The sequence below is a fragment of the Falco punctatus genome (genome assembly GCF_963210335.1).
Source record: "Falco punctatus genome assembly, chromosome: 2".
NCBI lineage: Eukaryota > Metazoa > Chordata > Aves > Falconiformes > Falconidae > Falco > Falco punctatus.
In genome coordinates, this window is record NC_137581.1 from 24736239 (window position 1) to 24763113 (window position 26875).

The 26875-nt window shown below is 39.2% G+C and overlaps 1 protein-coding gene across 6 annotated transcripts in view; it reads left to right on the forward strand.

The window, feature by feature from the left end:
- The window catches only part of FRY (FRY microtubule binding protein), a 217527-nt gene that overhangs the window by 34651 nt on the left and 156001 nt on the right, over positions 1–26875 (forward strand). For 2 of the 6 annotated variants that reach the window (XM_080377490.1, XM_080377491.1), the window contains exon 1: positions 8135–8824. The exons of 2 other annotated variants lie outside the window; for them this stretch is intronic. In XM_080377490.1, coding sequence (XP_080233616.1) covers positions 8755–8824 — 70 coding nt within the window. In that variant the 5' untranslated portion in view covers positions 8135–8754. Of the gene's footprint in view, positions 1–7880; positions 8825–26875 lie in introns of those variants that run through there. 2 more of the 6 variants (XM_080377493.1, XM_080377494.1) reach the window with 2 other exon arrangements.

Here is a 26875-nt window from a genome sequence, read left to right on the forward strand (position 1 = left end):
TTCCAGTCCTTCCAGTATCTAGATGGGCATGCTCCAGTGCTTCCCCTTCCTGGCTTCTACTTTGACATCCCACAGCGCTTGCTGTGAGGAGGGTAGAAGACATGTAACTACATCACAGAAGGGAAGTGGAAGAGGTTGTAATTACAACCTAATTGTGGCCCTATATTTTTGAATATTTGGGGGTTCAGTCTGTGCATTGTGTAACAAAACTCCGTAACTTGAGGAAAAGAGGGAGAGCCATAACCTCTGCCTTTCGTCTGTCCTAGGCTCTGCATGACCTGGTACCAATCCCTTCGGCATAAATTACTTAATGCAAATTATGCTTTGAGTGTGTGGATGGGGTTCAGTTACTAAATCTGGTCTCTGAAACCAGCACCCAGAATTAGAGGCACTGTCAGTGGCTGTTTGGAAATTTCCTGCTGTGAGGAAGTTCTGACACATGCTGGGACGTTTAGAGAGTATGCTATGTAATCTCGTCTCTAAACTATAGGTAAGGGTTAGTAGCAAAACTGAGAAGGAAGTAAGTTTATAGGATTCCAGTAATGGAAAACAGATTGTTTAGGGATGGTGCCAGGAAACTAAGCTGAAGAGCGGGAAGAAAAGACAATTCAAGTTACTCTTCAAGCCTGCAGGACGCAGGCTGAATTTTTACTTGCACAGCAGTATTTCTTGCATCAGTGTTGCCTGCATCCGTGCCCCAGTGGTAGCGGCGCAGAGTTTGAAGTGGTTTATATGATGGTATATTTTTAACATGTGTACAGAAGGTCTGGACAAATGAAAATTTCTTCCTGGCTGGCTGATGCTTCCAGAGACTGTTGAGCTAGAGAGAAATTCAGAAGTGAACAGTGGATTCCTAAGAGGACATGGCAGTTTGACATCTCCAAAGCAAAATCAAGAGAAGGATAATAGCACTTTGAATCTTGAAGGCATAATTCCAACATTAACTAATCTTCTGCAAAATGCCTAGGTAGTTATCATTTGTTATTTACAGATAAGTCACGAACTCCTTACAATTTATTTAATTACTCTTATGAATTCACTGAAGAAGCTGAGGATGGGAGCAGGGTGATACATGAATCTATCATGTATCTATTAAAATATTTTACTTATTAAATTCCATTTACTAGGCTTCTATGAAAATATTTTATATAATTGTACCCAAATTGCCTGATACCCTTTCTGCAGAAATACAGGCATGTGCTTCATTTCTGTTCTCCTATCTTCCATTCTGTCACAGTTTGCAACGTAAACATGTATTCCCCATGGATTACTGTTTTACTGCTTCTGCTTGTGTTGCTTTTCACCACTAGGTGGCAATATCTTATCGGTCTGTTACAAACACAAGGCAAAACAAAATGGTGCGGCAAAACTAGCGAGGCGTAAACCAAGCAGGATTTCTGTTGCTTTATTCGGAGTTTATCACAATAAATGAGGTTTGCTTAATGAAATCTTATTTTGTGCAGTGCTATGTTTATTGTACCTTGTTAAATCACGGGACGTTATAGGTGCATAGAGTTTGGTTGATTTAGGTAACAATTTTGATACTCCTTTTAACTGAGAGCATTAGTAAAGCATGTGTACAAGCTGCTTTGTTAATGCTTCGCTTGAATTTTTTTTCTGTTATGTAAGGTGTAATAAGAAAAGCAAAAAAAATGTAAATATTTTGATATAAGGAAAGAAGTGCACCAACTCAACAAATGCCACGTTGAAGAAAATAAACTTCCTACGTGTAAATACTGTGGGGGTTTCTGCTTAAATGTAAAACTATTATTCCTTTTCAATTTCTGATTTATACGTGGCCTTGTTGCTTCACAAATAATACAAAGTCATGTGATTTTTTTCATTTTTTCTTTCTTTCCTCCTGAAACCAAAGAGAGCAAATTGGGTACCTAAACATAGGTGTCTGGGAGAAAGCCTTCAGCTACTTCAGAAAAGTGGATCTAATGTAGGTCTTATGTCATATCTGCCAGTCTTTGTGAATAGCTCACATACCCTAGGGTGTCTATAATCTCAGTAGACATATTTAGGCACCTTAATACCATTCCACTATGGCCAGTATCCATCTGAAAGCTAGCACAGTCTTTTCAAGAGTAGTTCATAAAGAAGTTCCAAGTAGTTTTATTACAGAAAGGAATGTGAAATCATGAATGTGATACAATATATGCCAGGATGTGATAATAAGAATAGATTATTTTTGTTTATATCTGTGGCAGAACAGGTGTGTTCTGTGCTGGAATCAAATTGATCTGGATATCATTCTTTGTAGGGTTGCTTTATTTTGCCCCAAAGGACTAGATCATACTCAACCCACAGAGACCCTAATAAGCAGCCCTTACTTATTCTTTGGGGGAAAAACTCCAGCCAGACATACTTTAATATAAACTATAACAGTGTAAATCAAAGCAGATTCCATGGAAATCAGAGACACAGTTATAATAAAGCATACAGCACTATCCAGCTAAAAAGGACATAGCATCTGACCCAAATTAAGGAGGAAAAGCTGTATGACTTGGTGAAGCCACACACAATCAAAAACCATGTTAAAGTTTCCAGCAGTTCAGTAATGCTACTTTTGGCTTTTGGGATCTTTGTCCGCTTCACTACCTGGAAGCTGTGGGGAGCTGGGCAGGAGCAGAACGATTGACACCTAGCAAAGGTAGAGGCTAGGTATTACGCACAAGCTGGGCAAATAAAATATATTTTGCTTAAGTTTTTTGCTAGATTAAAGATGAAGTGCCCCTGTCTTGCAGGATGGTACTGTAGGAGACTGGGTTATAAAGATGTATCACTGCAGACCAAGGAGAGACTTTATACTGTTAGCAGGTATTTATGCACTCATAAATACACTGTGGTTTATTGATGGACTTTGAATGAAAGTCCTTAGAGATCAAAAATGTAATCATCTGCTACATAAGTTAAAAGACTCATTCTGTTAGCAATGAATATGGAACACACTGTTCTACCCACTGGTTTCTGCAACTAGAAGACAATCAGTGTGTGAATGCTAGGAAAAAAATTATGTGTACAACATTTAAATCTATAGTTTATACTTGCTTTGTTACTGTTGTTATCCCTTAGAGGCCTTCAGCTATTCTTTGCATTTAGCCTCAGAGTGTGAAGAGTTCAAATTGCAAAAGCCAAGTTAAGTCCTTTCATGCCAAGCTAAAATGGGCCCTGAAAGATTGTGCCAGGACTGTGCTATATTCATATATCAATGTGCTTTTTTAAGGATTCCTGCAAGCATTGCTCAGAACATAAGATGACTAAACTGCCCATATGACTGTTACAAGTAGTAGTCACTAAACATGTAAACTAAATGGGTACCTATACCACTAAATATTAAGAATCTAAATAAAGTACCTGATTTACAAAAGTAGTTACCATAAGTATCATGTGTAGACAGTGAAGAGAAATAGGCTGCTCTGGAAAATAGCTGTGCTCTGTACTGGAACTCTAGGGAACTCTTGAGTCATGCTGAAGGCACTCACCTCCCAGTGTAGGCATCTGAGCTGGATGCCTCAAGATAGACACTGTGAATACCTCCAGCGGTCTGTATTTTTGTTATTCTTTTTCTTTTACTGAGTGAAAGTTTTGGAAGTCTATTTTTCATATGTTTTGCAATGAAAATAGCTGTTCATGCAGTGTTCTCATGAGAACACTTCCGACCGTGCTGACGAACAGCTTCTCCCAACCTGTTTTTTCAAGTTGGAGCTTGGAAACTCCACAGACTTTGTTCAGCCAGAGAAGGGTATAAGCCAGGTACCCAAGACTCTTGGGTGTGTGCTACCACTGGTCTCAGAAAACAGATGAGAGAATAGAAGGTGTACTACATGTCATGAATGTGGAGTTTGAGTTACATCTAAGTGTTTGTAATTGAAACAATTCTGTTGTTATCATAGGTACCAGCAGATGCTTCATCACAGTAGAAACATGAAAAGCCTTACATTACAGATCTGTGATTTCCTATGGTGAAAAAACTGTTACATTGTCATTAATTTATCATAAACTCCCATGTAGCAATATCATAAAAAGAAGCCCACTATATTTTAAAATATGTAAGACTGTAATATCCATCATCAAAAAGCTTACTTAGACAGATTATGCCTGTCTATATTTCACAACCTGGAATACATGATTAAATTCTAAGTATCGTAAAGTCAACAAGAATTAAAGTGGAAGCTGTATAACTTCAAAACTTCTTAGTCTTGTCAGCCTCTGTAAAATAAGTTCAGAGCACTAGATTAGAATGCTGCTGTTTCTAGCATCTCAGTGTGTTATACCTGGTTTAGGAGTGTTTTCAAAATGGGAGCAAAACCTTGATATTATTTGGGGAATGTCCTATTTGAGCAAATTTAGACTGGCAAATATTTAAATTAAGTTCAGCATTTACAAGTTTTTTTAAAAAATATTTTTATGATTATGTAATGGTAGAAATTGGTAAGATTTTAACTGGTTGCGCTTTTAATTTTAAAGCAGCTGTCAGAGCAAAAGTTAAATTCAGACGCGTTTATGTTCTGGGCGGTACTTTCTAAAGCAGAACTGTTAATGGAGGACTATCAACCCTGAAGTAAATTTTAACAATAGTATTGAATACTGTGCTGCAAACACCTGTATTGAAGTAGTGGGGCAGTTTATCCTCTTGTGGCTCATTAGACTGCCCTGTGGACTGAAAGCAGTTTCTTAGTCCGTACCTCTCCTGAGTACAACTGCGAGATCAGGAAGCATAATGTAAAAGTTGTATTCTGTATGAACTCTTGCATACAATGCTAAAAATAAACAATCTGAGAGTGGTGGCATTTTTCTTCAATATACTTTGTCTTAAGACATCCATTAAGTTTTCAATATTTTAGTACAACAGCATATTGTCAGTGGAAGTGCACAATATGTAAACGTGTTCTTCAGAAAGAATACTAAAAGGTGAAAGCAGTGAGATTCTGTACTGTATATTATTGTTAATATTAATGCAATGTTAAAAAAAAAAAAAAAAAAAGACTGCTATACATGAAATGGAATTACTTTGGCTCCAAATCATTTTGGAGAAAAGTCAGTAAGAAAGGTCCTAGGAGATCTGGCACTCCTGAATGTAGCTATAGCCTTTTTAATGGTAGTTCACAGGGAAGTGCCAGTAGGCATTGGGTGATACTTCAACATCTCGGACACAAACTCTACTTGCAGTAGTCAAATCCAGATATCCTTGGCTGTGATAGCCCATTTATTTCTTCACCAAATGATCACAAAGCCAAAAAGAGATTGTGCTGGTTAGACTTGATAACTGGTGAAGACCAAGCAGGACATGTGACAGGAACATTATTGGATCGTGTTCCCTACAAGCTGATTTGAGATAAGCAAGGATAGGCCTGCAGTTTTGAAAGACAAACTGTGAGAAATAGAAGGAACTGGTTAGTGACAGTGAAGAAATCAGGTACTTGCCTACAGGGGATGTCTAAAATTTTTTTGACTAGAAAGCACTGAAACCAACTTTGAACTTTTCATTCTGCCTGGGAGAGAAATGTGAGACCCTCAGGAGCATCCCACAGGGTCCCACCAGTCACCCATCTCACCTGGTATTCTCCTCCTGACAGCAGCAATAGAAGATGCCATTTGGCAACAGTGCACATGGGCACAGCCACTTTCTGCAGCCCACCCTCACACACCCCAGGGTGTGCATTGCTGTATTAGGGGTGTTAGAGGGGAGTACTTTCCTGCCTGGTCCTTTCAGCATCCTTTATAGACCCAAACTTGTGTTTATTATCAGCATTTTGGAGCTGCTAATGCAGTCTAACTCCACGACTTCCAGTAACACCAAGTTCCAGAAACTCACAACTTGCTGAAGAAAGAAACGCTGTCTTCTGTTTGTTTTAAACTGATCTCCCAGTCATTTCATTGTATGCTCCACCATTCTATGGAAAAGGACTGCAGAGTTATTGGAAGAGTCCCCAGCTGCACTGTTAGCGAAGACAGTTGGGGCTTGGAGGTTAGAGGGTGTCAGTTTAAAATGAGCACTATCAGAAGTTCATCTTAGGAAGAACATGTGAAGGGATTAAAAGCAAATGGTTAAAGGTCCTTGGTCCTTTACTATTTTGATACAGGAACATCAGTTTTAAAGGGTCCATTATCCAGTGAAGATGAGCGATAGAGTAAGAATAAGATACAAGTACTAACTAAGTGTATGCCTTGCCTTTATTTCCATAAGGATGGGGTCTTGTAGAGGAACAGAGGCAGGTGTTAATAGTACAGACAAACCCCAAAATCAATTATGAGGTGGAAAAAACCATCAAAGATCTTCAAACCAACATTACAAAAAACAGATGACTTTGCATTCATAATAACAGAAGAGTAGGCATATGAAGTTGCAGCTCAGGTAATAAAACTTTGGTGAATTTACCACAAGAGAGATTCTGCCTTGTAAATACAAACCACAGAATTTAGGGGGGGAAAATGAGCTCTACCAACAGAGAGGCTGCTTGACCTCAGCCACACTCAAGGCTTTGAAACAGAATTTGGTAGAAGATGATATTTAAAGGTGTGGATTTAATTGAAAATTGGATAAAATCCAATTCAGATTTAGGAAAGACAACTATTTGCAGATTAACCTTATATTGTTATTTTCAGTCAGAGAATTGTGATATAATTAATATATCAGTCATCTTCAGAAAAGCATTTGATGTAGCACCACAGGGGAAACTATTACTTAAACCTGGAACATAGGAATTAATGCAGCAAACTTCCAAACCTACCTGGCATCGTATCTGCTGAAAAGTCAATTAGTGGGATGGTAGGAAGTCATCAGTCCAAGGTCCTTGGGACTTGCCATATTTGGTATTAAATTTAACTTTAATTGTAAAAAATTGGAGTGTGCTGGTTGAAGGTGGTACAATGAGGAGGCATTGTCGGGCAGGGGGATAGCAGGTCCTCAGGAAAGAAAATTGGGGCCCCAAATTGACAACAATGGGATAATATTTAAATAGGGAGGAAGAGCTGATCAGATCTCTTTAATAGCTGGTGAGATCAAACCTGAGATAATCTGAACATTTCTGATAGGCCATGTTCATGAAAGGGTGTAAACTGATTTTGAGTCAACTTCATTTAGGAACTGAAAGAAGGTTTATAAAGTGAGTTTCTACAACTGCTTTCCATTAGTGAGGACACAAAACCTTATCTCTAGATGAGGTATGTTTACAGAAGACATTTAGCATATTTTCAGTGAGAACCATGGGAGTTTGGTCTCAGTGACCCCTGTGTTCCTCTGTCTCCCGTCCAAACATCAAATATTCTGCATACTGAAACTAAAAATAATGCGCAAATAGAATTGCTGACAAAGTTTTTAGAAGCAGTAGCAGCAGACAAGCTCTATTTTGGTTCAGATACTGTAATTATGAGATGCTGCAGGAAATTTATTCCACTAAATGAGAAAAGAAATACTGTTATTCCCAGGAAATAGTATCTGGAAGGATGACACCAAGAATATGTGAAACAAAAAAATTCTGGGGAAACTGATTCTTCTTATTTTTCTTCATTATCATTAAAATATGCATAGTGATGTACTGTGATTATTTGAAATAAAACCTTAGGAATATGAGAACAGTAGCTAGCAATTAAGTACTTCATAGAAAATACAGAGAGATTAACAAGCAGTGAATTGCTTCAGCCTCATTTTCTTACATGACTTCCTTATGTGAATTCAGTTCCTTTTTTTAAAAAAAACATTATTCAAGATAAAAATGACATCAAACTGAGAATTTTCAATGGCTCTTTCGGAGGTGAATACCAAGCAGTGAGCTTTCTGGTTTATTTTCCATTATGAATTCAGCTTGCTGCCTCTCATCTTTGTTGGGGGGGGGAGGGGGGCGGCAGCGGGGGGGGGGGGGGGGGGTGTCGGATCAAGAAAAAAATGTCAACACGTTTTTCTGTAGCAGGGAAAGAAAAGCAGAAGCAGCCAGTCTGAATGCTGTGTTTTTAGTGCTTTGGAAGTGGTTCTCTTGTGCAACTGGGCTGAGGGAGAGCCTGTTTTTTTTTCCCCCCAACGTCACTGCAATCAGATATAAGGGTGCAGCTCTGCTTTACCGCAGCATGATGCAGTTGTGTACAGTTCAGCGTGCTCTTCTTGGAAACAGGCGGAAGGAGGGCAGCTGACCAGAGCATGCAGAGGATATTCATTAGAGGTTGGGTTTTTTTCCTAAAGCTAAACAGTACGTGTGAAATTCCTCCAGCTGCAGAAGAGAAGGTTTTAGTGGGGCTTCAGGTTGATACTTGGTTCACAAGAGGAGGTGCGTATGCTCAGGCTGTCAGCTTCTGATGGGAAAAAAAGCTTCAGACAGGCAGACTGCACGTTACTGAAAGCACAGCTCAGACACTCTTCGGGAAGATACTCTAACAGTCCTTATGGAACAAGTGCTGTGGTACTGCATATGCCTTAACTGAACGGAAGAAATTTGCCCAGTTGTGGAATGGAATAAATGAAAATACATACTGAGGGGGTGAGGGAATAAAATACTCTGCAGATAGAGTTAAGTACGAGCCCTGGAGGAAGAGCAAAGGACAAAAATCTCACGGTGTGTTTTTGTTGTTGAGCATTTTTTTTTTTCTTTTTAATGAGCTTACCTACCATGAACGGAAGAAGTGGATCTGCGGAGACTTCATTTCCTCCTCTGACCCCTCGTTTACATCACTAACTGGTGACAGTCACATCTACATACATAGTACCTGCCACTTCAGCTGCTCAGAATCATAGAAGTCTCTTTGTATGCAGCAGACATGGCTAGCCAGCAGGATTCAGGCTTCTTTGAAATCAGTATCAAATATTTACTGAAATCCTGGAGCAATAGTGAGTAGCAGAAGAGTAATTTTTTCATATTATGCATTGCATGGTAAATAGCTAGGATAACCTAAAGGATAAAGTCTTACGTTTCTATATGTTTGTGTTATATAAACCAAATAATTTTTGCTTTCATCAGCTCTAAAAATCAGAATGTCAGAGATTTAAATAGGTTTCATTAACTGCAAAGGCTGTAATGAGATTATACTAGATTTTGCTTGACTGAATTCTGAAGTTAGGCTGCTTTCTGGCTCTGTCTAATAGTACATTGCAGGGAGTGCATTCCAAACAGTGTTTCCTGCCTACATGTTTATTTGATTTGTTCAGGTTTTATCTAAATATTTTTGAAAATGCTGTTTAATCACAAGGGTGTGGCACTGCTCAGATTTGTTTTTTATTAATTGTGCACCGAGCACAAAAATACAATGATTATACTTCAAGACTGAAAGTCATTATTTTAATGTGATGAAAAGCAAAACATCAGTTGCACTTCCCACCCTCTATGCTTAATTTCAGAATCTTATGCAATATTTCCATCCAGAAAGAATCCATCTGTTTATCTAATCCAGGCTGGGTTTTGCAGAATGTAAACAAATAGCATTTTAGTCTTCCTTGGTCTTTTCAGTATTGCTGTTCCAGATTTCCATTGCTGTTTAAGTTAATCGCTCTTCAGATTTTTAGAATATTATGTAATGAAGAGTTCTGAATAAAATTTAGTGCTTGTGAATATATTCAGATTAGGTAAGGCCATGGGATAACTCCAGAAATTTGCTTTTTAATTTAAAATACATGAACAGTATATTCCTTTTCTATAGAAACTTGTATTAACAGTGCTAAATCTCCATAATTAACAGTTTTTAAAAGATAGAACACAATGTCTCTGGAAAAATCCAACTTGGCTATGTGCGCAGTAAGGTTCTGATCATCCCCCTATCTATAATTGAATAACTTCTGCATAAAAGATTAGTATTTAAAATTCTATAATATAAAAAAATGCAAAATCCACTTAATACAAGGCATGTGTCTCAATACCTGCAAAGAAATAAAAATAGCACTGTATTAGATGTGTGACATGCAAGACTTGTCTTCATTAAATGATAACCATAGAAACTGTATTTTTCCAGGTCATTTGTAACCTCAGTAACACTGTAGTGCTTGTTTGAATCGTTTTTCTACCCCAAGTGTGTAGCCACCAGGGAATAATACTATTACCTAAACAGCATTGCTTATCTGCCCTCCTTCCAAAATATTTAGTGCATATTCATTCAAGTTAGTGATCCCACAAGGACTGGAAGGGAATTTTGTCATTTAGTTACCTTTTTGGAGTAATGTTAATCAAATACTGAGAACATAAGTGTGTATTGTGGCAACACATATTTTATAACAAGCTAGTCACAGTTTATGACAGAAGAAAAACGAGACACTTTATGGTGCAGAAAATCAAGTAAGTTCTGGGATTTTTGTAATAGACTACTGTAACTTTGAGACAAAGTAAAACTAGCACTTAAGAATATAAAATTGACTACATTATGGAATTAAATATATATCTTTTAGTATTTTCTTCTTTTTCCTCTATATCAAAGTATATTGGAAGTATTTCTAAACAGCAAAGCTGTTTTCTAGCCTGGAATTAGAAGTCCTTAAATTAAATTATGTTTTAAAGAAATGGGAATAGTGTAGAAATAATTTGTATTTATGACATTCTTTTAGCTGATAATCACACTTTCTACTCTATTTGAATAAACAGTAAGAGGAATTACAATAAATTAGTCCAGGTTGACCTAGACTTGTTGCCTCTTTTTTTTTTTTTTTTTTTTCTCCTTTCAGTCTGGAAGGCTATGTTCATAAATCTGTACGTATCCCTTCTAGCTGAAAAACAAACAATTTGATAAGAAGACAGTAGGGAGTTCAAAAGACCTAGAGCTTTCTTCAGCTCTGCTATGTGATGGGTGGAGCAGAGGAAAACACTTCCCTTGCTTGAGAAACTGCTGGGAAGCCTGCACATGCATGCACAGGAACATGTTTTTCAGAGGGCAGGTGCTGTGTCTGCATACCCAAGAGCAGAAGTAAGCTATAAATTATGCTGGGGCATTTACCTAGTAGAATTTGGTCTAACATACTGTTTTAAAAGAAAAATAACTTTGAGTCCTACACTATATGTTTGGCTCAAATGGTAATAGTGTAGAGGGTCTGCCCATGTATGTTTCTGTAAACTGGCACTCTAAAAGTAGCTGTAAGTAGCATTTATCCTTTCTGGGCTTTGTAGTCCCACCAAAACCAGTCCTTTCTATTAATTTGTGTTTTGGCTTACACAGATCATTAACATTTTCTAAGAAATTGCCAACCACACCTATAGCCCATACTAGTCATTCTACCTGGGATGACAGTTTTCTCTGATTTTGCTAAGGTGTCTAGCAAACTAGCATTCTTGACATACTGGGCAGGATTTCAGTTCTGTGTTACACGGCACTTGCAGAGGTGTTCACCTAGCACACTGCTTGGATTTTCATGTTCATCAACCAGCTAAGGAGGCAAATAATTTATGGGCGCTGGAGTTGGTTCATTCCAGGAACCTGTTAACTGTTGTAGTCAGGATGATACAGTCAGCAATGTGTTCTCATTGAGCATGCACTCTTGTTCCTGGCGAACGAAAAAGCCAAGTCACAGTCTGGCCTTTCAATCATCCCACCAAGCTGAGAGACCCTAAAATACTCCTTTGTGCAACTCTCAAAACAGACTTTTGCTCTGCACTTGTCAATAAGATACCGTGCACATCATGCAGTTCTGGAAGATATTCCTGTAATGTGCTGGAGATGGGATCAGAATTGGGATTCTTTGGTTGGAAAATAAGACAAAAATATTTTTTTTACCTGATCTTGTTTGTGTTCTGATGTTTTCCGAAATATTCAAGTGTTTCTGGTCAGTGCTGCATTAGTTAACGACTGAAATATTTGCATCATTTGAATCATTTTCATTACTACTTTTTGAAATCACTGCTAAAAGGCCATGCTTACTCAAGGTGAGTAGTGTTCAGTTGGCCCACTGAGGTCAATGAGATGGCCTCAGTGAATAAAATAAGGCTCACCAAAAGTAGGATGATTAAGAGTCTCTTCCTCAGATATGTTCTGGAAATAATGCAAAATACTTTTTGTAAATAATTATTTGTAATTTATTCAAAGAATAACATATGAACACAAATGTTAAGGATTTGAACGTGCTCTTTCCTCAGACTGTTTTTACTTTTTGAATCAATCAGATCATTAGATTTATTCTGAATTTAATTTCCAAGTGCATTTTTCAAATTCATAGTTTCAAAAAAAATCTAAATAGAAATTTAAAAATCAAACTACAAGATGCTGGAGTGCCATCAGTGTAAACTGCAGGAAGTTCTATAATAAACAGTTTCTAGATCACATCAGCTATTAAGTTTATCAGAGGAAAGGATTCCGTAGAAGAATCCAAACGGCACAGGCAGATGGCTCACTTGTGCTCTTACAAGTTAGCTCTTATGTGGACTGGTAGAAACTGCATTTCCTTGTCTTCCAGTTACTAGTGATAGATTTTAAGGTGGGGATTTTTTGCATGATGAAATGAGAGAGCACATGTTACATACTGAACACTTTAGTTTGCCACTTCTCATAGAATGAAGTTATCTTCAGGGCCTTATTTTAAGGATTACAGCACTTGTTTATCTACCTTTGCTTGGCAAGATGTTTTTTTTCTGTGGACTTGCAATTAATTCAGACTCAGAATAAGGCTTTTTTCGGTATTAGGACTTCAGGTCTCTTTCCCGTGGCCCATATTTCCTTGTCTTCTTCCACAGGAGCCACCATCCACATCAAAATCCTTGTGTCAGCATCCTCTTTATCTTCATGCTGTACAAAGCCCATTGCTCAATCCTCCTACTAAATACCAGTCTCTGTCTGTGCTCCTGTGCGCCGAGTCCCTGTAGCAGTGGCTGGGAAAAGCCACTGGGTGTTTACTAGTGGTGGTAATATCAGAGACAGCTTAGTCCTGGGGGCACCAGGCACCCCCATTAGCTATTGCCTGCATTGCTCAAACACAGCAGCATCTCACAGGAGGACCTCTGGTGCCTCCGCGGCTTTCTGGTCACATACCAAGCTGGATGCAGTGCTAGTATCAAAACAAGCTATGTTGTCAGAAGAGCATCAGGCATCAGAGAAACTTCTCAGTGGCCAGTGTGAGGCCTGAGGGGTTGCTGGCTGCCAGGTGGTCAGCCATATTCTGCTCTGCTCTTGAAGATATGTTTCTACCATGTCAGGAATGGAAATGAATGAAGGACATTTAGTCCTTTGTTAAATGAATGTAATACAATTAGCAATAAAATTCAACCTTTTCACAAAGGATATTTGTCTTGTATCCATGAGCAAAAGAAAGGGAAGGTTGTGGGCAGTTTCTTAAGTAGAAGTCTGCATTATGTCCAAGTCCTGTGGTGCAGTAGTTTGATATTCTAGTAAGATTTTATTGTGCAGGAAGATGGTAACAGTTGTTTTGCAGGGGGTCACTTATCTGCAGGCAAACTTAGACCTATTTAAAGCCGAATACACTGAGCACACTGCTGTCACACTTAGGGACTGTAGCAATATGCTGATGAAGAAAAGAGTCTCCATGTTTCTGAGAGGCCACTTAAACACATTCACTGAACAAGAAGAACCTCTCCTTCCCTGCCATCTCTTGCTCTAGCATTCGTACTCTTGCAGACCCAAAGTAAGCTGATTCAAGAAGCCGATGTGCTGCAAATTCACCTTGCAGGGAAAGGATCAGTTCTTGCCTGAAGTGAATGGGTGGCCTGCAGCTGGGAAAGGGACCCAGTGCCTGTGGCAGTGGTAAGCAGGAGGGCAGGCTGGCACTGATCTGGAAAATGCAGCCTGCGTTGGGACTATTGCTTGCTTGCTATTGAGGACTCACCCTCTGCTCTTGTGAGACCCCACCTGGAGTACTGCGTTCAGCTCTGGGGCTTGGACCTGTTGGAGAGGGTCTAGAGGAGGGTCATCAAGATGCTCAGAGGGCTGGAGCACCTCTCCTGTGAAGACAGGCTGAGAGAGTTGGGGTGGTTCAGCCTGGAGAAGAGAAGGCTCCAGGGACACCTTAGAGCAGCCTTCCAGCACCTAAAGGAGCCTACAGGAAGAAGAGGGACTTTTCACAAGGGCATGTACTGATAGGACAAGGGGGAATGGCTTTAAACTGAAAAAGGGTAGTTTTACGTTAGATATAAGGAAGAAATTGTTCACGGTGAGGGTGGTGAGACACTGGAACAAGTTGTCCAGGGATGTTACGGGTGCCCCATCCCTGGCAGTGCTCAAGGCCAGTTTGAATGGGACTTTGAGCAACCTGGTCTAGTGGAAGGTGTCCCTGCCCATGGCAGGGAGACTGGAACTAGATGATCTTTAAGGTCCCTTCCAACCCAAGTCATTCTATGAATCTATGGTTCTATGACAATACACCTGCAGAAAGCTGGGCACTTCCACAGCCTCCACTTTTAGGGAGCCCTGGGGACAAAGGTTAGCATCTGCTCAGGCCTTGGCATGTGACTCTGCTTTGGACAAAGGATGCTATTAATTCAGGCTGTCTTGCTACTTGAAGGGAATTGATTCCACTATCCATTGAGCCTGCAATTAGGATGCTTAGTATATTTTTCAGCTCTAAGTAGTCTGTGATTGTCAGCAGAAAAGTGACTTGCTTGATAGTGATGACTGTTATCTCCCAGGACAACTTTATATTTGTCTGAAGATCTGATCCTCTTCTCCACAGAGCCGTAGGGAAAGGTATTAAATCAGAATGTTTAGGCTGTTTGTATTCTGGGGGTACACATTTTAGAACTTGCATTTTGATATGGTTTTCCTAAGAAGAAAGGGAAAGTGGAAGGTTTATTACTTTGGGACCCAAGAACTCTTAGGATTTTTGTTTATTTTGATGTTTGCTACTCTGTTCGGGACCTTCCATAAAAATTTCTGTCATATTGGGAGGAAAATATGATGAGAGAATCAGAAATGTTCTACTGCAAAATTCAATTTATTTACAGAATGAGTTTGCTTGTCATTAAGAAGTTTGAATTACTGTAGTAATAATCTACAAATAGTTTGAGTGCAATCTTAGTACATAAATTTTTCTGGTAAAACTTCAGTCCTAATCTCAAAATATAAAATAGTCTGGAAACTGGGCATAAACTAGGCATAGATAATCACTGGTAGATATTCCATAAAGGTTCCAGTAATTTTACTTGTGGTAAAAGCAAAACTATTCTTTTATACTACTGGTATCCACTTTGAGTGAATAATTTGTAATATCCTTGGTTTTATCAAGTTACCAGCAGTTTGTTTTTTTCTATTAAAACTAGTTACTATTCAAAAGTGTCAGGGAAAGAACTAACAGTTCTTGTGGTTTCTTCTATGTATATAAAATACCACTGAATAAGCTGTAGTATCTTTGATTTTTATATGTATATATAAATACAAAATTTATAAATATATAAAAGGGAATATATGTAAGTATAAGGGAAGTGATAATACATAGGTTATCTTAGGTGTATAAAATGTGTGAAAATGTTCCAAGTTTAGTAATGGAGTATATAAGCCAAATTGCTACTTACCATCCCTTTTGTATTTTACTCACTTTTGATGCAATCATTTCATCAATAGTTTAACATCTCTTCTGTATATTGACTTGTGGATGGTAGGAAGCAGGCTCCACACCTCCAGAATTACAACTGCATGGGCTTGACCAGCTTTATTTTCTGTATTCATTCCTGAGTTTCTAAGCAATCAGTAAGTGCTCTGACACTTGCCATGAGTTGGTAGCTCTGGAGACTGAATTCCTGTGGGTGTTGAACCCACAATGGGCATATGTGGCATTGCAGCGGCTGTGCCTGGGAAGAGTAGTTCCACCCCAGCCTCTTGTCCCTGTCCCCATATTCCTACTCCTTCTCTCCCACCCTAATTACCCGTGGAGTTAATATCCTGACAGTTAAACTTTCTAAAATGATGTAGATGCTGGTGTCAGCATAAGGAAGGGCATAAGGATACACAACTAGGAGCGGGAGGTAGTTTTGTCTGATACCTGCTATTAGGCTGGTAGAACTGTATTGTAAATTGTATTTACTTTCTTAATAGTGACTGCTGTAACTGTGCCTGCTTCTGAATATCGGAGCCAGTTCCTTCTCTGACCCAATCTAGCTTTTGCATCCCTCTTTTCTCTGCTTCAGAGCATCAGCAGTGATGCTATTGTTGACTATCGTTGTTTCCATGATAAATATGGACTGCAGAATAATTTCACAGAGGTAGGTAGCAGAATTATTTGCAAGTTGCTAGTTTTTCATTCACTGCAGTTACAACTAGATTTGAAGGAAAATCCCTTCTCTCGTAACATACTTTATTCTGAATCATCCAATCCTTTGTCTTTTACATCAGCCAAAAGGAATACTAAACACAGTGTTCAAACTTTACAGCAGCTCTTTCAGCCAGATATTGTAAGTTCTTGTACTGTTTGTATTTTTCAAGAATGAAAATGGAAAGATGCTCAATAGTACGACAAAGCAGGGCAAGACATCTGCCAACCAGCTCATCAGCCTGCTGAGAGCTTGTTACAAGGAAGGACAGCAGAGGGATGTTATGACCCATCGTTCAGTAAGGTAGCAGTGAATAGGGGTGGAAAGCAAAGGGTTCAGGGCAAAGGGAACAAGAGAGTCCTCAGGTACTATAAAGGATTAAGAGACACCCACCTTAAGTGTGTTTATACAAATACATGCACTCCGGAAAACATGCAGGAAGAAGTCAAGTGCTGCGTGAAGTCACAAGACTACGCCATCATAGCTGTAGCAGGCTTGGTGTTAGTAGTGTTGTGATGGATGGATACAAGCTCTTCAGGAAGGATCTGCAGGGAAGATGAAGAGTGGAGTGTGCTCTTTTTGAAGGAGCTCCTCACATGTATGGAACTCCTCTATGGGATGGGTAGGTGACAGTGTGTTTGAGAGTTTGTGGGTCGGGATCAGAAGAGAGAACTATTAGGGTTACAGGGTGACGGTGGGAATCTGTTATAGGTGAGCTGATCAGGGTAAAGAAATGGACAAAACATTCTTTAAAAACCCAGGGAAGTTGATGAATTGCTGATGTTCGTTCACAGGAGGGACTTGAACCTCCTGATGTCCGCTGGAAGTGCAACATAGGAAGACAGTCAAGATTTCTTGAGGGTGTTGAAAGTAGCCTCTTGATACATGGACTTACGAGGGGTGAAGTGCAGCTGAGTCTGCTATCCACTAGCAAGGAAGAACTGGTTGGAGTTCAAGATCCTGAGAGGAGTGAGGAAAGAGGGCAACAGAGTACAGAACTTGGACTTTAGGAGAGCAGATTTCAGTTTTTCAGATTTCAGAAACTGTTAGGTAGCATCCCAAGGGAGGCAGCTCTGAAATGCAAAGGAGCTTATGAAAGCTGGCAGGTCTTTGAGGTCAGCATCTTCCAGGCACGAGAATGGGACACCCCAATACTCAGGGAAATGAGCAGACATACGAAGAGACCAGCTTGGCTTATCAGAGACCTCATGGCTAAGCTCTAATGCAAAAAAGGTAGTATATCAGAGGTGGAAGCAGGGGTTGGCTACAAAAGAGGAATTTATAGACATTGTCTGGGCATGCAGGGATGGTGCTTGGAAATCCAAAGCTCAACTGGAGATGGGAATTGCAAGGGATATCAAAGGCAACAAGAATTTCTCTTGCTTTCTTAGCAGTACGAGGCTGTACAAGGAGGATGTGGACCCATAGCTGAATGGGGCAGGGAAATTAGTGATAGTGGGCTGAGGTACTAAGCACTGTCTTTCCCTCAGTCTTCACAAGCAAGGTTTCTCCTGCCTCTTTCTGCCAGGTGCTGGCGTGTCCCTTGATACAGCAGTTCTGATAAGGGGGAAAGGTAGAACTTGTGCAAGTACGAGTTCAGGAGCACAAACTTATCTTCCTCGCAGGAACTACTGAGAAGCCTGGCAAATCTGTACATACTTAGGATCTTTTATATGTTTCAAATTATAGTCACACTCAAAAATGAGGAACAGCAAAGTTTTTCCATTCAGAGCAGACAGCAGAGCTTGCTAAAACAAGTGGCTGAATAAAACACATCTGAGAAACTCTGGCTTCCTAGTTTGCTCTCAGCCAAGTAGCAGTGGTTTCCCCGAGTTTCCAAATGCTGCTTGCTTCCTCCTCTGCATGAAATACAGTGGTCACCAATATAGAGAGACCACCAACAATACTGCTATTTGTGCAAGGTGACTGATGCAACTGGTATTACAGAGTCGCCTGAGAGATTCAGCTCTGTCACATCCCAGAAGGGAGATTTTGGGCTGCTTTTCAGGCCACTGGTTTGAAGAGAATTCTGAGTGTTGTTTTGTAAATACTGTGGCAACACTGTAGTGACACTTATTAACATGTCTCCAGGGGAATATGTTGCTGATAAAGAACTAAATTAGGTGATTGCAGGCTTAGCAGAGAAGTTTCACACATTAAAAAAACTGGACCCTTTTGAGAGACATGCTATACGGTCTTTCTCCTGAATACTTCCTACGCTTTCAGAAATCTGCTGTCATCAAATGTAGCACTAATACATACAAGTAGAGAGGCTAGGGTGATTTTCACTAGTCAGTGAGAGGGTCAGAAATCATGATTTGTGTATGGCTGAATTGTGAATATATTAGATGGATTGACATTAGACAAGGACTGATCAAAAGAATGTAACAGATCTTGATTATTATTGTTCTTGATTTAATTGTGAAGTTGCAGGTGGTTTTAGTTTTGTTTTGAAAGGTTTGACTTCGAAAGACTCATTTATATTCCCTTGAATTCCTAAGTAACCAGTAGTACCTGGCCTAGCACAGGGGTCTGCCAAAGGTATTGTTTTGCAGGAATTCTCCTGTAATTAAGTGATCATGATACTAACATTCTTTCCTAATCTCTAGCTATCTAGCTCTCCTCTGTAACTTTGAAGAGTCTCCACTTGTATGTGTAGTAAGTGAACCTTTGAAGGATGTTCATTTATCAGTTTCTTTGGTTTGATACTGGTTCCCTTGAACAACTTTTGTTGAACAGAATGTACACAATTATCTATCTTACTGCATTTCTCATTGCTATTTATGAATGTCTTTCAATGTCTGGATCAATTTGGCTTTTTTAGCCAGAAGGATACCTGGATAGAGTTTGAGTCAAAGTTCTTCCTTGAGAGGTTTGCAGAGTAGGTTTCTGCATTTACTCACAGTAAGGTATTGTATGTTTTCAGAATTAGGTTTATTCTGTGCATATTACAGAGATATCATCTGTTGATAGTAGTCTTAAGCCACCTGACATGAGGTTTTGCAATTTATTCCCCTGTAACTGGAATTACTTTTAGTCTGCTTTCCAAGGCAAGAGAAGCTTATTCAGCCTGCCTGCCTTTTTTGAACCTATTTACCAATTTCAGAACAGTTCAAAGAAGTGTAGAGTTCTATAAAGATCCCTGTGTTTCTACAGAATTTGTAAAATGAGGCTGTTAGTAAAGAGGTAAGTCCACCTATGAAAAATGGCAGCCTAAGCTTCCTGACTTCTTACACATAAGAAAATCCTTGCTGTGACAGCCTTTGTAAATACTTCAGCAGTGAAACAAGCTTCAGTCACATATTTGAGGACTGATCACAAAGCTCATAGTGTTGCTTATTTTAAAATACATTCACAAGATGAAAATTGACATTCATTACTTGCAGGGAAACTGCTGCAAATACCTTGCTTGTAATGGTCTACATTATTATAATACTCATATAGTGCTTCCCATCTGAAAGCTTTACAGACTTAAATTCTTTCAGCATTATTACATGAATATGAAAGATGGAAGTGTTATTCCTTCATTGCTATTACTGGACAAATTGAAACTGAGAAATTAACTGAGAAACAAGATTACACATGAAACCTGTGTTAGGGCTGGAAATGAAACCTTGTCTTCTATTCCATTACTGGAGGAACTTTTCTTCCTTCACATTCTTGGTAGCCAAACGACACACTGTGAATCATGACTCAACCAGTTATTATTTGTAATGAGATTTTTAATTGGCAGTAAGTAGGCATTTTAAAATGGAAATTGTATTATTTTAAATTCCACAGGGTGCATTTTGTGGCTACTGATGTCTTAAATGAAGAGAAAATTATTTAGCTGTAATTCTTTTTCTTAGAAGGCAGATGTTTGAAACAACTAACCTCACTACACCCTTTACCTGTGTGCCATTTGAACTAAAGCTAGGCAGTTAGTTTGATTTTTGTTCTGTTACTCACAGGCAGGAAAATGCGGCAGAGAAATGTATATATTCTTTACTGGGATGAGTGCTTGATCAAGAGCAATAACTCTCTGGGAATCAAAAGTTGGAAAGTATTGCTTTTGAAATACAGAAGTCTACTGCAGGGTTTGCCGTAAATTAAGCAGTCCCATCTTGTCCATGTTGAATCCTTAACATGTATGTCGTAAAATCAGAGATGGAAATATTTTCAAAGGGAAAGCGAAATTAATTTTTTTATTGCTTTTACTCATTTGTCTGTCATGTATTCAAGCATTAAGGGGCAAGGCAGGTAGAAGTGGGTGTTATAGCGAGCTGCAGACTTCTACGGCAAGTGAAATTACTGGAATCATTGCAGTTACTATTTTAATGAACTTTTAAAACTGAATTGTTAATATAGACAGGTTGCAATTTTATAAAACAATAGAAGAAAAGAGAATATTTTTTAATGATTATGTGTGTATATTATTCTGCCTACCTTTTTTGTGTAAAAACCCTTATTTTTTGTTGCTGGTGATTTTTCTTGAGCTCCACAGTTTGGGGTAAAGCACTTCTGAACTTAAGGTCCCTGAAGGTGAATTTTGGAATTTTCTGCAGAAATGGTTCTGCCCTTTCTGAGAATGGGAAAATGCAAAAGCACTGTTTGTTCGTGTTAAGAATTCTCTTGAAGAGGATCTTGGGGGTGGGTGGGGGACAGATGCCTTAAAGCCAGCTGCCTCTGTGTGGTGATTGCACAAGGAAAGTGAGGGTGGAGGAGAGAGTGAATTTGGAATAAAAGCCCAGCAAAGAGCCAGTGGGAGTGAAGGAAGAAGAGGCAGAGGAGTCATTGTTGGGGAGGAACCTGAAATAGGGGAATTGATACTTCCCAGGCAGTGGGAGTGGAAATGAAGAGTGACTGGTAGAAGGTGGGGCCAAGTGGGGACTGAAAAGAGGTGGGTGAAGGGGCAGGGACAGGTGGAGGGATGTGACAGGAGCAGGAAGGCTGGGAGGACAAGATGAGCAATGTTTAGCTAGGCAAGGGCAACAGCACATGGGAGTCTGGGACTGGAGTGGGGAGCCTGAAGTGGGGAAGACACAGTCATGATGAGACACCAGATTGTAGAGATGGAGTAAAAAGGGAGCAGCTGGGGAGATGGGGGAGGTGAGAGACAGAGAAATCCCCTCCCAAGCACAGAATGCAGTGCAAGAGTCTGACTTCCATCCTTGTCCTTGCTTTATAGCAAATCCCTCCAGCAAAGGGTACGCCTTGCTTTGCCTTAGTGCTTGGGTTAGATGACAGAAAGTGATAAATGTTGCCGGGTAAGGAGAGCAGCAAGTGACTTGTGTGTGCTGTTAAGGTAACTGGGACAACAGTTGGTTCATTTGGCATCAGATTAATCATATATCCACTATATCACCTCACTTTTGAAAGCCTGAGTCCAGTGAGGTAATGCAGCACACAGTGGAAAGCACATAGATGTACAAAGAAATATTCTTACCAATTATTATTCTGTTTATTATTACTTGTAATGCAGTAGGAGGTAACTTCCTAACACATTTCTCCTCCAATGCAGCAGGTAGTGTGTAAGCTAATAATAAAAGCTAGTCTCCCCTAGGATCTCCCAAGGGAGGATGTCAGACAGATCTTGGTGGGGCTTTTCTCAGAGTTCTCAGCTGAATGAAGAAACAGACCCTGTATTTATGTATTAGTGAATATTGGGGTGTCACTCAGCATACTTTCAAGGATAATAATTTTATGAGCAGTGTGTTAAAAACTGGCACAAAACACTGTAAGTAAAGCATCCTTGCTGGTGGTTTGTTGTCAGATTGAGCTAAGCAGTTGGGTGCTGCAGGGATGGACTCAAGGCTTTATTTTATTTTATGTCTTCATTAGGGATCTGGAAGAAAGTAAATAGCACGTTAATGACTTTTGTGGTGATCCTTACATTAGAGTACATGAGTATCAAGTGAAGAAAAAGGAGGGAGGAAAAGAGTAGTCAAATGGTATAAGGGGTTATTTAGAGAAAAAAAATCTGAAAATGTACATTCTATGGGAATCTGTAAATATATAGTGAGAGAGAATTTATTTGAGAACCAAGACTGACTGTGTTTTTAAACTGTAGTGTAAGGGCCATCAGTTCACTGGAAGGGGAGACATAGGGTTAACTGTCTTCTGCAGCTGCAGTGAGAGTTGGTCCATGGGCATGCATAGCTGCACCTGGGCCAGTTCCCAACTCTCTTTTGCCCCAAGTGGGACTCCCAGAGGTCTCTTCACTGCAGCAGAGCTCTGAGAATGGCAGCTGCAAGTAAGCGTTAGTCATTTATTTGAGGACAGACAGTAGTCCTTCAAGGAGTAACATGGAAGCATCACGCTACTGGCAAGTTAGATTTTTTTTTTAAATTTATCATGTGCTTATGATATTAATAGAAACAGAATGGCTTTCTGCCTTATATTAATACCATTCTTTCTAGTTTGCCATAAAGTCTATTATTACTTTATGCAGTCATTTTCTTGTCACAAAAAGGAGTGTCTTCCTGCAAAGTAATGAGATAGCTTCTACAAAGTTGCTGCCACTGATTTTAATCAAGTATTTTTCTCTATTAAGTGCAAAAGGGTGTATAATAGTAGGCATGTCCTCTTGCACAGCTAGCACATAGCCTAAAAATTTACATACTGAATTTCAGCCTTATTGGTAAATTACCCTAAAGCCTGGCTGGCTGAGATGTCATGCATTTTAAAGATTCCATTTATAGTATGATGATACTCTCAGGGCATGAATTTTGTTATAAAGTTTTCATTTGTATAGTATTAAATCCAGAAATGACATTCCAAGTTGATACAGTTTACCTTTATTATGTTGAATGTGTTTACCTGCTTTGTAGAAGCAGAGTTTGAAACGTTTAGCTGGAAGGTTTGAATCTATACATTATTGTTATACATGCATGTGTGTATGTGTAAATATGTATAACAAATTATATCTTGATAAATTAATGCAGAAAATTATCTTCAGCCATTAAACTTACGACACAAATGACCAGTGTGATCAATGACAATCTTTCTCAATCTCTTTCTTCTGTCTTGAATCATACATATCATATGCATTGTGGATTCCAATTATAGCCGTGGTTTTCCATAAACTACACAAAAACTGGCACAGTGTCATGAAATTCTGATAAATATCTGCATTAATAAAGTAAGTAAGATATACTGAGCAGCATTTTCAGAAAGTTGGGCGTTGTCCTAAGGCTTTTTCACTGAAGGCAAAGGAGAGTGTAACTGCTCACATCAGTGGAATTTGAGTTAGACTGGTATCACGTGTGTTCTTTAAAAACCCACAAACTGTATTTTCAAATTACTGTATTAAGATATTCCACATAAAGTTTCAGACTATACTTTTTTCAGGAGAAGAAAATTGCCTTTGATTTCTTTTTACAGAATCATAAAATCAAAATATGATGTAAATTTTTAAAAAGACCACACATAATACAATTTTTTATCAGTCCTTATGCCTGATGTTTACAATTTCATCTACTGTAACTCACTTGCATGTTACCATCTTTTCTGAAACACTGAATTAAAGATTACCCTATAGTTTTCAGCATTTCAGGATGCTTAGCCAGCTTTATCTTTAAGGATATATTTTAAATTAATTCATGAATTATGTTGCCTTTATGATAGAGTTAAGACAGCTGCCGCAGAATTATAGCTCTCCTGGTTGGTTCTGCCTGTGCTCTTCTGTCGGTCAAGGCAAAGTAACTCAGAATAGCTTGTGTCTACTGAGTAGCTAAGGTGGCCAAGGGCATACATATTTTAGTACATAAATCAGGCATTGGGAGCCAGTGTGTGTACCTCTCAGACATGCCTGAGATGAGTCTAAACACATGAACCAGGTAATCGTGTTTCTTTAAACAGTGAACCAGGTAATTGTGTTTCTTTAAACAGTGACTTTTCTCATCCGTCCTTCCACTTCCTTAAGAGTGTTTCATCCTCTGTCATGTGTCACATCTGATGCTCAAGTTCTTATCTACCCAGCAGGTAAAATCTACCCAAGTGGGCCCGTGCACAAAGTGCGGAGCACCAGGGTTTTCCCTGTGCCTCCACCTAAGGAGAGGGTAGGGGCCAGTTCGCTGCAGGAAAGAGCATCCATCCCTGTGGTTTTGGTTAAGGGCCTAGTATATGTGAGGGTCATATATAACATACCCAGGGTCTTCAAATAATCTGATTAACTGTAATCCTTTCACATACTCATTCATTTTACTTAAAGATGTTAAGAAAATGAAATGCAACAAATGCTACTGTTACAAATGCAGTGTTTACTGTTGGTTAGAATGAAGTAGAAGAAAATAAGTCGGTGTAAGTGGACATTGATTGTATTGATCATTATCCTGGCATCGTTTTATCTCGTGTGAAAGACTGATTTATTTTGGATCAGTAGCTTGATCCTGATTGGTCTGGACTGGGTACATAAAAAAAACGTAACGTCCATTTTACAGCATTTAAAAGTTCCTATATATTTTTTGTGCAGCTATTACTTAGTGGCATTTATAGAATCATTTAGGTTGGAAACCTTTGAGATCATCAGGTCCAACTGTTAACCCAGGACTACCAAGTCCACCAGTAAACCGTGTCGCTAAGCAATTTTGAAGCTGTAATAGTAAGGTGCAGCAAAGAGGTAGGGTGAGTCTTCAGGAGGCATGTTTACTTCTTCATAATAAATGTATCTAAGCATTTAATGTCACAAGGATACACTATGCCAAACCAGAGACATCTTTACTAGGAAGAGAGGGGCACCAGGAACAATTCTTGTTTTGGAAGCTGATTCTTGCCCTACTCATTGCTCTGCTTTGTGGGACAATAAACTGGTATTCAGAAAGAAGCCTAGGGTGAAGATGAGTATGACAGAAATTATTTAGCATGGCTCAGACTTGGGCAGAAAACAGGTAGAAATATCTGAAGGCTCTGATTTGAAGGCATTCATGAAGCATATCTAGCACATAGTAAAAGGAACGAGAGGTAATTCACCAATGCAGGCATTCCCTTGTCCATATGCCTTTGTTGTTTAATGTTACTTTTAATTATAATTTGATTTATGACATAATTTTTAGTAGTTGTCACTCATTGATTAACTAAAGTGGCAGCTAATGAGCTAGAGCCATGCTTGCTGTTGTATTTCGTCTCTGATTCAAAGCACCTTGAATTCTTTCTTCAGATTTGTGAAACTTCAAATAAGCAGAACATGGGTAATCCTTACCATTCTGGCCAGTAGCCAGAAAATGAGTGTGCTCTCCAAGAAGGTGGGAGATGAAGGTTCAAAACCCTGAGGTTTAATTAAACGTGTAACCCAAAGCTACCACATTCTGGGTGAGTTCTTTAGCTGTTAAGCTGTTACATAAAAAGCAGTTACAGCCAAACTGAAAAGGACAGCAGCTGCTTCTCTGCTCTGCTTTGTACATCTGAAGTGGCCCAGCAGTGTGGTCCATGTGGGGCACCTAAGGCAGTGTTGGGCGCAGGTTGGCTGTTGTGGATCCTGTTCTGAACTGCTGCCTGACTCACCCGATCATTTGTTTTTAATTTAAGCACCCAGCTTCTGAACTGACTTGAGCCCTGAGTGAAAGTGTCTTAGGAGTGCCAAGTCCCCACAATGGCAATGGTCAGCTGAGAATGTACTGAAAATTTCAGTGCCTCTTTCCATGTATATATGGAAAGAAATTTCAGTGATGGTGTTTAAATTCCTAATTTATTAACAGCCTTGTGTACCATTTCAGGTACTTGAGGTTTGTGCTTCAGATAGTTTCTACATCCTTTCTTACTGACAAAGCCATTCATTATCACTGGGTTGCCATGGAGTACTGGCCACATGGATCTGGGAATAATAACCCATTATGCTAATATAACTTGTCATTGTGTTTGATGCGAAGTGATGTCCCATAACAACAGCTGATGCTTGTAACTAATACAATTTATGGTAAGATCAGTTTATGGAACAGCATTGCCAAACATTGCCTACCCTCTTTTCTTTGAATTATCTTTCTGATTCCATACCTATTTACAAAACCATTTATGTGGGTTTTAGGTTGATATTGTTCAGGTTTAAATTTCTTTCTACAGTGAGAATCAAGAGTTTTGTTACAGAACTATTCCAGCCTGTGTGCTTAATGCTAGAAATGTGTTTTTCTTCTGAGCTCTCCTATGCCCTTGGAACCTCAACTTTGTGTTGTAAAGTTCCCTTTGGGACAGAGGCAGGGCAATTAACCTGTTTTGGTGAACTTCTTAGGCATTACAGGAAAAGAATGAAGAAAATTGTGTTGCATAGTTGGAATACATAATTCTGTAATGTGTACACTATTACCACAACTTTTCTCGTACATCCGAGTATGAAACTGAATTTTATTTCTGACTCTGCTACTATACAAGGAACAGGCCTTAAATCTTTGTATTGGTTCAGCTTTGTTCTGTAGCAGATGACCAGGCATTTATTGATGATCTGTAACATGCACTAAGGTGTGTTTTTAGCCTTTTCCGGATTCTCAGGACAGTCCACCTTCATGTGCATGTGAACACACTTTCAGTAATAGCATTCCAGCCGTGGTTCTTCTGTGCTCCACAGACATTAACTCAGACAGTGGAATATCAGTTCCCTGGAGCATGTCAGTGCGCCTTCAGAGAGCTTCACTTTTCTATACAAGTATTCTCTTAAGGCAAATCGCTGTTTTTTATGGTTATCACTTTTACTTATAAGACATATTTATAAATTATTCTGTCAACTGTATTTTTGCTTTAAAATACTC